Raw genomic sequence first — 12,219 nt, forward strand, 5'->3', positions numbered from 1 at the left:
ATTTAAATGCATTAATTTTATAAATAATGTGAGCAATTATAAATTATAATGAATACTGAGGATTTAATTATAAACATCAATTTCATTTTTTCCAGAAAAATCGTAGTTTTTGAAAATTCTCGCATATATCTCGCAACCCCAATTTTTAACTCGAATTTTGGGGAAAAAAGTGCAAGTTATATTCGAGTAAATACGGTAGTGTTGCAACGCTATACACACATTAAAAACATCACCACTGAATCTTTTGACAGTGTATCATAGAAACACTTTGTGTAGAAATGTACACAAGGGTTAATTTGCTCAGAATGTAGCTACACTATGAGTTTTATACTTCCCTGTCAATTTTTGTAGGACAGTTGGTATTGTAGTTACAGTCCACTGCCTTTGGACCAAATGGTTGCAGGTTTGATCTCCACCTCCAGCTGTAGTAACCCTGAGCAAGGTACTTACCCTGATTTGCTCCAGTAACATTACCCAGCTGTATAAATGGGTAAATAATTATAGACAGACTAACACTGTAAGTTGCTTTGGAGAAAAGTGTCATATAAATGTATTTGGCCAAGAATGATGGTTGACACATCTCAGTCATGCCCTTGTGCAGGGCATTGTGGGAAATCTTACCTTAGCCCTGCTCTCTACACAGCTGCTCTTTAGTAACACAGAGGACCACAGTGTCTCATGCAGTGACTGTGCTGGCTGCCGGATGCACGTCAGAAAGACATAGAAAGCCTTTTATGTGTCGTGGATAGACAATTATTCATGTGTTTGAAATGAACTGACTTGCTCAGTGTATTAGACTAGCTTGTATTAACTGTGTAAATTACACCGGAATTTACTCCAAGTGTTTGGTTGTCGCCTACTGTTAAAGTTTGAAAGCAACCATGACACACAAATGCAAGTGCTTACATTTCAACTGCAATTCCATTCAATGAATCTGTGTTGGACCGAGAGTAGGTTGGCAGAATCTAATGTATTCCAAACATAATGTGTTTGCATTTGAAATAATCTTCTTTGTTCATTCACTCATCTGAGTGCAAACGTAAATGTTTTGGCCAAATTTTTTCCTAACCTTAGAACAGGTGTAAGACAAAAGTTTATGTGATTCTGAGAACTAAAAGATTAATTTAAAATATTTAAATCAACATGATTTGTCTGCAGCAGGCTGCTCATGCATGCCAATGGGCTGGCATGACATTTCTCTAAATAAAAAATATGTCCTTATAAAAATTTGCCTGTATAACAAAAAAGCAAAATGAAAAGCCAGTAACGACCTTTAAAAAAAAAAAATCCGTTACTAATTGCAATCTTGCCTATTAATAGAAGTATATAGCTCACAGGAACAAGTACATCGTTCAATGGTACTACAGTTCTGCTGCTTCTGGGACTTGAACCTTGAACATTAGAATTTCATGCACTTAACTGCTGCACTACAAGTCGACCTTTTACTTCCCTTTTGTAGATAAGACCATTTTTCAAGAGTTGATGAGTTAAGGCAAAACTATAAAAAAATTGCAACATTACATAAAAGCTTGCTTAGTCAAAACTACATAACCTTTAAAATTCTGCAGTCACATATATTATTTACAAGACTGTAAATACTAAACATAATAACAGTACTTAAGTAAGTGCTCGGAATTTTAAAAAATATGGGGAAATCAAGTGGCATCATTGTCTGAAAATTGTCAACTTAGATCAAAACTTGCCACCCAGCTGTTGTTCAACAAATAGCAGAAATCAATCACAGATTACATTAGATTGGAATTTGTCTTGATATTAAAAAGAGGTAATTTCAGAAAAGTGTCTCAAAATGTAAAGCGGTTTTCAAACTCTGAAATTTTTCAACAGATGGCATTGCAAAGAGGGTCACTGCGTTTATTGACCGGACTTGTATATCATTATTTATCATCGCTGCCATCAAATGGCAAACCTGGTCATGCTTTTTAAGTATTCCGACGGGGGAATATCAAATAGCTGATTGGGATCATTGTTTTAAATGTCACATCATTGTAATTATATCGTTTATTGTCTTTAATTAGGCTAATTTATTCACTTACTAATAAGGACATTTAATTTGTAGAACCAAAGTTATTGAGCTAATAGTTCTTTATGATTACAGGTGGTCCCCTAGTTACGATGGGCCGACTCATGATTTTTCGACTTTACGATGGTGTGATAGTGATATGCATTCAGTAGAAACCGTACTTCGAATTTTGAATTTAGATTTTGTCCTGGGCAAGCGATGTGTGGTACGATACCCTCTCGTGATGCTGGGCAGTGGCAGCGATCCATATCTCCCAGTCTGCCATGCGCAGTTACTTGTGTATGCAACCGATACTCTACAGTGTTCTGTGTTGCCAGCGTTTGTTTGGATGTACCCCCCCCACCGCATCTATGTTGTGTTTTGTGCATCTATCACATCTACGAAACGCCCATCTGTGTCTACTGCTACTGGTAAGAAGAAGAAGAGGAAGGCAATTACTGTTGAGGAGAAACTCAAGATAATTGCCTAGCATGAAGGCGGCAAGACCGTAATGGCCATCGCACGTGAACTTGGACTTTTGCAATCAACAATCTCGACCATCTTAAAGGATAAGAAGCGATGATGTTCGGCAGGTTAGGTGAATTAAATGCATTTTCGACTTACAATATTTTCGAGTTACGATGGGTTCATCAGAACATAACCCCATCGTAAGTCGGGGGCCGTCTGTATACTAAGAAATGCAGCTCAGATTTTTGGAAAATTATGCATTCAAATATAATATTAATCAAATGATGATGCCTTGGAGTAATTAATAACCATTAATAATGTGGCATTGGTAAATGTGTTTTGGTATCGGTAACGTGGTATTTACATGGCTTGGCAGCTGGCATCCCTGATATGCGGTGATAAATCCAAATCCCATCCAAATATATGTTTAGTTTCTCCATTTTTCATGTGGGTTTGCTATAAATCCTCCCATCTTCTTCCCACAGTTTGAAGATGTTGTGAATTGCTGACTCTATTTTGCCCTTTGTGAGTGTGAGCATGACAGAGTGTGCTGTGAGGAACTGACATCATATCCAGCGTGCAGCACTCCTTAAATTCCGCGCTTTCTGAGACAGAATCCAAATCATGCGATGACTAATGGATGAGTGGTAAAGCACAGTATCATATCAGTCATTATCAACTGCTTGTCAGAAATGCCCTGGAATCACATAATACTCTATTACCTTCATAAGGACTGTGGAGCTGAATTAACTAAGGTGTAGTTTATTCTATATGTTCACCTTTACTTGCTAATTCAGTTAATATGATTTTTCCAAAAATCCCACAAACACCAGCAAAACATATTTTCTGTGGCTATGAAAAACAGCTACCACCTTTTGATGAACTTTCTATCATATTGGCACAGAGTTTCTGTTGCTATAGCAACAGTTAATGCTATAAACAGCCTGGGCAGTGCATTCAATTAGCATGTTAATTTGCAACAAATCCAAGTCATTATAATAACACCCATAAAAAGCCCGCTGAAGTCGGCATACAATGTGATACCTTGTATTTACACTTTCATTGCTTAGGTGTAAATACTGTGACTAGTTTCCCTTTGTTCCTGGCATCAGGTGAGATGTGAATTTATACAATAGAAAAAGCATGAATCTTCAGCTGACATTGCGTATTATATGTATTTTGTAACATGTAAATTGGAGTGTGATATCCAGGTCCAATAGAAGTCATGGAAGAGTCTGTTGAAGATCCTACATCTTTTCAGTAGTGTTTCAGCTGATCATGAGTTTGAGTTTAAGCGCTTCACTAGCAGAACAAAATGTACCTGCCCAAGTAGGCTAACATTGTACGTTCTGATCATATCCACATATATATTCACGTCAGCCTGCTGAGATGCCTGACATACCCACCTGCCCAGATTCTACATCATCTCAAACTCCGGTCTCACCTCCCACGGTAGTTACCACTAAATCCTTCCCTGGCAACCAAGTGACAAATAGATCAAAGCGACCGCCCACCTGCAACCTTGCGGGATTCTACAGCAGAAACCCCAAGGTCCATTTGAATTGAATTGAATTACCAAGGAAACGGTAAAGGAAGGAGCTGCTCATTGGTTGGAATGCTCTTTTGAGGCTTAGACAGCTTCGTCATTCATGACACGAAACGTCATTTTGACACAAGCAAAAATAGAACTTTCTTTACGTATGTTAAAAAAATGCCTAAAGGGGTATAATCACCTCACAGACATCAAGTTAAAAATTAAATGAGAATATCTGATGCTTCACGAACTTGATACATTTAGTATTTTGGTTAAACAAACAAAAACAGGATAAACGTACACGTATCGTTCATAGTCAAACACATATTATACTTATATTGTCTTCACCATGTATGGAGCATAATAACTAAGAAAGCAGGTGCAAAATCAATAAATGCTCTTCAGATTAAATGCTGAACGACTGTGTGCATAGAAAGATCAGGAAAAATTGCTTCTTACTGAAAAACACCTAAGATGTGTCTAATGGTCTCCAGTCTAACGGTCTCCGGAGAAACGACATTTCGTTCCACTGTATACAAGCTATTGCATATAGAGGAATGGCGATAAAAACAACTTGAACTTGAACTTGAATAGCCACCATTCATAAAACCTGCATTTTCTTAGTGTTATTTCGAACATTTCAGTTGAGCATTACAGATTCCACGGTAACTTGGAAAATTAATACGCACCTGGAAAATAAATTACATAGTGTGCATATTTAAGGCTGTCACCTGGATTAGCCGTATATAACGCTGCAGTGCTCAGGGTGCAGTTCCATAGTTGTGTAATTTGTCATTATGATGAAAAACCATAGCTGTCAATTACTTGTGATGGTAATCAGAGACCTCCCTTTCCAGAGAGAGAGCTTCATATACGTGGGTCATCAGCTCCTGACTTATGACCATGAACATATAAAGCTGAATAACATCAGTTGCGTCATTCAGCGTCCACCACAATATTCAAAACATGAAATAACCTGAAAGAAAACCCAGTTAAAGTTATATAGTTGTTTCCCCCCCAAGTATTAAATGAATGATTCAGAGTTTAATAAGATGTACATACTGTATTTGACCAGTGTTCCCTAGAATTTCTCTATGAACCAATTAGGGAATTTTGTAAAGTTGACAATTATGATGATGATGATGATTATTATTATTACTATTATCCAAAAAGAGACTTTCCAGATGAAGCCAAATATATTTTATAATTCCACCCTCAGTATATTTGTTGTTCAGATGCTTTACTTATGACCCTTTTTTTTTGTAACATTGAAGACACCGGTCCTTTCCTGTTTTACATCATTAAATGTCACCCAGTACAGCTGCATACAGTCTAAGCAATCAACTATTAACATTTTTCTGCCTTATTTACTGAAGGTGTCTTTCCCATTTGCACATAAGAATGAACTTAGACATACAACTGAATGTATTTTTCAGATGGGAGCAGGTTAAAGTGGAGCTCCATGCACTATATGGGAAGCATCCTTTTCATTGTCTGGGGGTACCTTAAATCCCAGTGTTTGCAAAAAATGAATACTCCATGGAAAAAAAGAAATGTAACAAGCAAAGTGGTGGTAATGAATTCATATAAGGCTGATCCACATAAATGAAATATGTTGGCAGCGTTCTGCAGAACCCACATGGAGACGACTGCAGATGAGCAGGGCGTTATGGTGCTTCCAAGCACCCTGCTTCTTTAGATTATCAATCTGTTGCTCGTACACTCAACCCTTTGAAGATATTAATGCTACTGCAGGATTCGTTCTGTTGGAACATCAGACCGACTAAAGCTTGGATTGAACCATTGAAGAATCACTGACACATATTTGAGTGTCATTTAGTCATCAGGATCAGTTCCTAAGGAGCGGTCCAGAAACAGCTGTACTCCTGAACAAAATATGCATATAACAGTTATGATTGTTTCACAGATGCAGGTTTTACTCTATTGCTTTTATTTAGTTTACTGAACAGACAATCATCGCCTCACTGGATGACTGTCATTTTTACAATATGCTCTGTAAAACAAGAGTCAATAAGGCAGGCTTATGGCCTTGAAGTGCTTTATAGGAAATTATATAATTAAACTGTAATTTAAATAGTCTTGAGACTTTTCACTAAAGTCCTGTAGGGATATATCATCTGAGCCCACCTGAGTACAATTTAATTGCACCAAATGGTATCTGAATGATACACTTTCAGTTAACATGCAAAGTTATAAGTTAAAATTTGCAGTTTCAAGTAGCAGGGTAAAAAGCTTCACCGTAATCATCGCTATTAATTTAGTCATGCATACTAAAAATGTATTAGTATACATACCGTGTCTTTTGATGAAAGTAGAGTAAGAAAAAAATGTCTTTAGATTCAGAGTGCCATCTAGTGATTTAACATTTCATAAATAGCAGGCACACCAAGATTACCCTTTTGAGCATGTTTTCTTTTCCCCTTTACTGTCTTTACTTGTATTACAAGAAACACTTATTTGTATCAGGAAATCATAATCTCATCATTCATTATACTTGTCATGCAAGAAATGTATGGTGTCCCCTGCCCATGTTGTATGTAGCTCATGCTATTGAACATTACCACTTTCGGTGACCCAGGTTGGGCCTTTTTTCTTGAAATGGCACATTTACGTAATTGATTTATATACGGACAGATTTATGATTTGTTATATATTCCAAACACGGTATTTACGATTACCGAAATTTATATATAAAAACAAGATCGTTTGGGGTTTTACATCATCCTGCAGTCTCTAAAAATTCCACATTAAAGCAAATCTTTTTAAAATTCATATCTGGCAGCAGGATTGTGACTGATCCGCAATCGAAATGAGTGAGTTCACTCTCCCATGACAAGCCACTCAGGGAAAGGGAAAGCCACCATATGCTTAATCAGAAGGACATGGATTGATGGAACACTATGGCTGGAGGAAGGAATCGCTCAAAAATCCATATTCCATATACTACGGTATACCATTGACATTTTAAGAGAAGAATAACCAACTGAGATATTTGTTTTTTATTAAGTTTACCTATATGAATAGCATATGTTGAGCCACAGCTTGCCGATTACATAAATCGGCATAACCATGTCACAGTTTCATGGTGCAATGATACCTAGGGAGCAACAAGGATTGGCTTTTAAACAGGTGACACCTGGTATTCTGTCTCCAAGGCACGGTAGCTGTAGACGCCTGTGCCAATTTCTCAACCAGAAATAATCCAGTTAATTTTTGTTTAGAATCGCAAGCAGAAAGAAAATTGTAGGAACATGAGGAGACAGCAGGGTTTTCAAAGGGTGTATTTTATATGTGTACTAACTGCACCTTGTATGAAATCTGCCCCCTCTATGAAATGTGTCCTTTTTGCTGTGATTAAGATATTCAGCAGGGGGGTTATACTGATTTCTCCTGATTGATTGAGATATAACGGTAGGACCCACAAGTAATGCCATAGCAGCACGGTAATTTATCGTTACCGTGGCGAGTAGTCCTTCACAGGGAAATCCGGGTTCGGTTTACAAAGTTCCAAATGTCCTAACCCAAAAGCACACATCGCATTGCATCCGATTTTCAGATTTACAGTCCTAAATAGCCTAAATAGTTCTAAATTTTAATTATGCACAAATCCAGCATTCCAGTGTGAGATTCTTAGCAGACCCATTTATTTCTTCTCTTCCTTTTGCATGTAATTCCCTCATGGAAGGCTTTACAGCAGCTTTCCAAAATTACCATCTGAGAGCCAGACTTTGCCAAATGTGTGCAAAATGCCATACCGAGTATGCGTACAGCATCACATCCGCTCTTCAAGTGAATTTGATGGAAGATACGTGAATAACGCAGGGCTACCTTTACATTCACCAAACTGCCTTCAAACAGCCATTTCTCTATCTGTTGCTTTGGAAACCAAATTAACCAACATGCCATGTGCAGGTTACTAAAACATATATGTTTATAGGAATAGGCATCATTATGAATTATGCTAATGTACAGATGGCAGGTAGAGTATCTCTATGGATAATATTTGTGAGAGTTCTATATATCTCAGCACAAAGGACATGGCTGGAACACCAACATAGTTCATATACACACACAGTATATATATATATATATATATATATATAAAGCTGGAACACATGTATACGGCTGTATATTATATATATTATAGACATATATATATATATATATATATATATATATATAGAGAGAGAGAGAGAGAGAGAGAGAGAGAAAGAGATTAGCTGTATAATATGACATTCAAGGTTTAGATGGGGTTTTTTCTGGATTCTGACACATTCCACATTGAAGACACTGACTGAGGGTAATGCCAGTGACTGAATGGCCCGGTGTGCGAAGCCCTTGGAAAGATGCCTTATTACTATTATTATTATTATTATTATTATAAGAAAAATTTGTGTTACTCACAACAATTGGTGACCGCGAAGCTGTTGGCCACTTCCAGGTTGTCGATGTGCGGCGTTAAGCGGAACTCGGAGGTCCCGAACTGAACCATCCCGATTCGAAAGGCGCTGTACTCCTGGTCGGCGCCCCTCGGAAAGAGCCCCCCTGCGGAGCAACACGGGGGGGGACATGGACACGCGTTTACCGTACACACTTACACACGGCTCGGACGCGTACATCGCACAGACAGACAGAGCCCTACATCATGATGCCACACACACACATACACACACATACATGTTCCACATGCTCTTTGGCAGATCGTGCCACACGGGGCTGCACCGTCCAGCAGGATGTGAACGGGATCGTCCGGAAAGCGATCTGATTTCTATTTTTATTTTCTTTATTATTGTGTGTGTGTGTGTGTGTGTGTGTCTGTGTGTGCGATCGTAATTTCGAGTGTTTCAGCCATACGTGTCTCCCTGCCGCCAGTTGCCCGTGTCTCCATCATCGCTCCACATACCGATTTGAACGCTGGGAGAGCCGCCGGACGATAGTCCGCATAAAAAAGGAAGAAGGAATAATGATAAATTCATCTTTCGCATTTCCACCGCGTTACGTCCACATCCACCGGGGAGAGAGAGGAAAGAAAGAAGGAAATCCTCGTTCTTTCAAGCGGAGTCTGTATTAGATCCTTATTATTTGCTCATCATCTTGGGTTTAATTGGAGATGGAGAAAATTATGGTATCTAGTATTTACTGACAGCGGTTAGTGGGAAAATTGCTTTGTTTTTTTTTCTTTGTTTCTTTTTTTAAAAAAAAAAAACGTATAAAAATAAAAATCCGAAGTCCAGTTCCGGTGAGGGAAGGAGGGATGGCGAATCGATGTCTCCTCTCCCACTCGAGAGCGATGCTCTTATGTCCGCCGCGCGCAGCAGCTCGTCTCAGCAGCGCGGACACGGGGGGACGGGGGAGGAATGCTAATGAGCGCGTGAAGACGCCACGCGAGCCGAGGCGAACTGAACTGAGCTCAGATCAGCGCAGCTCCGCCGCCGCCGCCGCCGCCGCCGCGCGCGCCCCTCTCTCACCGCGCTCGCGCACTGCTTCAAATGCATGTGCGCGCGCACCACCGGCTCCACGGTCTTCGTAGATGAAACGAAAAGAACGCGTAGGCGCCGACCGGATACGTCGATCCGTTACATTTTATTGACCAAAAGATAATTATTGTGTCATATCCGCCCGCACATTTCAGCGATAACGACATCGATACGTTTATGATTCTTATTTTTGCATTTATAGACGCTAATTGCGTTCATATTTGGAACAGATGTTCGTGGATTCAGTTGGTTGCCAGGGTCATGTGTCAAAGGAAAAGCGGTATTCGCTGTGTTTCTTCGATGCTGCTGCTGCTGTTGCTTCCTCGGGGGTTGCTGCGCCGCCGTCTCGCGCCTTTCTCACCGCGCTCGTGCACGTCCCTCGTTCGGCCAGGGTCAGGGACTGGATGGTTGGAGCCTAGAGGATGCCCACCGATGCCTGGCACCTCTCCCCCGCAGGCTTTTTGTCTAAAAGAATCGATTCTAGGTCTACGGGGTGAACCCAGTAAAATACAGCCCCATTTACCATACCTTAGCTGGACAGCTTATGGGCTCCAGCTATATTTCGAATTTTCGCCCTCTGGTTGGTAGTGTTAAGGTTTCCTAGTTTCTAAGCACCTGACATAATTCTGTGCATGGTGGAATATGAGAACATAATAGTGGAACCTGCATACACCTCTATACGCATTGCCAGATGGGTTTACTCCGGTATAATTCATGAGCAGCTGCCTTAGTGTTTTTTTTTTTTTCCTCCGCTGTAACAGTGTTTCATCCTGGACTGTTATGAGCTAGTTATCCTACAACCTTGTACCTACTGGTTTGGCTTCTTTAAATTATCACTCTTGGAGGTCTTTGAAAAAAGCTTCAACTGAAGAAACAAATAAAAATACACACACACACACACACACACACACACACACACACAATAGATGAAGCCACTTGTCCCAAGTGGGGGTCACTGTGAACTGGAGCCTAACCCAGCAACACAGGGCACAAGGCCAGAGGGGGAGGGGACACACCCAGGACAGGACGCCAGTCCATCACAGGGAACCCCAAGCAGGACTTGACCCCCAGACCTGCCAGAGAGCAGGATCCGGCCAAACCCGCTGTGCCACCACGCTCTCCAAATAAAAATAATAAACACTATTTGCATAACATGTTTGTAATCAGTAGGGGGTGTAGTGGCACAGTGGGTTGAACCACAATCCTGCCCTCCGGTGGGTCTGGGGTTCGAGTCCCGCTTGGGGTGCCTTGCGACGGACTGGCGTCCCGTCCTGGGTGTGTCCCCTCCCCCTCCGGCCTTACGCCCTGTGTTATCGGGTAGGCTCCGTGACCCTGTATGGGACAAGCGGTTCTGAAAATGTGTGTGTGTTTGTAATCAGAAGGCGCACTACAGATGCTCTTCCATTTGGTTTAATATAATTATAATTTGTAACACTCACATTTATTTAGCAGATACTTTTCTCCAAAGTGACTTCCAATGAGCTCTATGTAGTGTTATGAGCCCACACACCTTATTCACCTTGGTGACTTACACTGCTGGATACACTACTTACACTGGGTTACTCATCCATACATCAGTGGAACACACACTCTCTCTGTCACTCACACACTATAGATGAACCTGAACAGCATGTCTTTGGACTGTGGGAGGAAACCAGAGCACGCAGAGGAAACCCATGCAGACAAAGCATGGCTAATGACTACAAATTAAAGAGTGCAGACCATCCCTTAAGAATTGTTTTAAGATCATTCTTTTAGTTTCTGAACCACCAAAAAAAGAAAACACTATTAGACAGAGTGTATAATTTGAGCCTGCCTTACAATCTTGGGTTGTCTTACTGCATTAAAAGAAATTACAATGACACCTGAAGTCAGAAAGTTATGGAGATCAGACCTTGGACAGCACTTTATATGATCCAGCCATAGTTCCCAAGTGCTCTTCAGTTTGACACTAATAGTAAACAGAGACAGCTTGTGCTTCAATTAACATCTTTCCTTGATTATGTTTAGTATACACTAATTTTGAAAGTCTTCACTGGAGAGGCTCAGGAAATCTCTTGGATGTCTCTACTGGAAGGCATGCCCTTCGTACACTAATTTGACTTCTTTCATTCTATTCATGCTGTCTCACTTCATCTTTTGCTATAGTAGCAAAATCCCTTTTTCACGAGGTGGCTTTTGTGCGCATTAGGTCAGTTCATTATCCTTGACAACCTTGTGTACGTACGTCATGGTGAAGTAGCAAACATGGATGCTCCTTTAACCGTCGAAGTTCAAGAAAAAGCGTACATATGAACGTTCAATTCAATTTATTTTTATAGAGCGCTCTTCTCACGCAGTGGTACAAAGTGCTTTAACACAGGCATAAGGCAAGAAAAACAAATACGTCAGATGAAGAAACAAAGAATACAGTTGACTACTATCATAATATAATACTTTTATAGAGCTATAAGTATGCCTACTGGCCACAGAGGAAAGGAACAAAAACTCCCAACTAAAAATCGAGGGAGAAAAAAACCTCTGGGGGTCCGAGGGCCAGTGGTTGCTCACCCCTCTGGGCATCCTAGATTGAGGAACAATTTTAAGCCAGTTTACAAGTAATAATGATATTGTTGCTGTATGATAGCCTGAATCCCCAGCTCAGCATGGTATGTCTTGTCCATCGTGGCAGTTGGTCATCATCTTCAGGTAGCATGGGA

At 40.3% G+C, this 12,219-nt stretch overlaps 1 protein-coding gene across 6 annotated transcripts in view; it reads right to left on the reverse strand.

Annotated features, from left to right (window-relative positions):
• The window catches only part of gria2b (glutamate receptor, ionotropic, AMPA 2b), a 37,282-nt gene extending 27,805 nt beyond the window's left edge, over positions 1-9,477 (reverse strand). For all 6 annotated transcript variants that reach the window (XM_018746294.2, XM_029251893.1, XM_029251895.1 and 3 more), the window contains exons 1-2: positions 8,947-9,477; positions 8,448-8,588 (exon numbers count right to left, since the gene is read on the reverse strand). In XM_018746294.2, the coding sequence (XP_018601810.1) occupies positions 8,448-8,588; positions 8,947-9,028 (223 nt within the window). In that variant the 5' untranslated portion in view covers positions 9,029-9,477. The remainder of the gene's footprint in view (positions 1-8,447; positions 8,589-8,946) is intronic.
• Between the last annotated feature and the right edge of the window lie 2,742 nt (positions 9,478-12,219).

Source organism: Scleropages formosus, chromosome 5 (assembly GCF_900964775.1).
Source record: "Scleropages formosus chromosome 5, fSclFor1.1, whole genome shotgun sequence".
NCBI lineage: Eukaryota > Metazoa > Chordata > Actinopteri > Osteoglossiformes > Osteoglossidae > Scleropages > Scleropages formosus.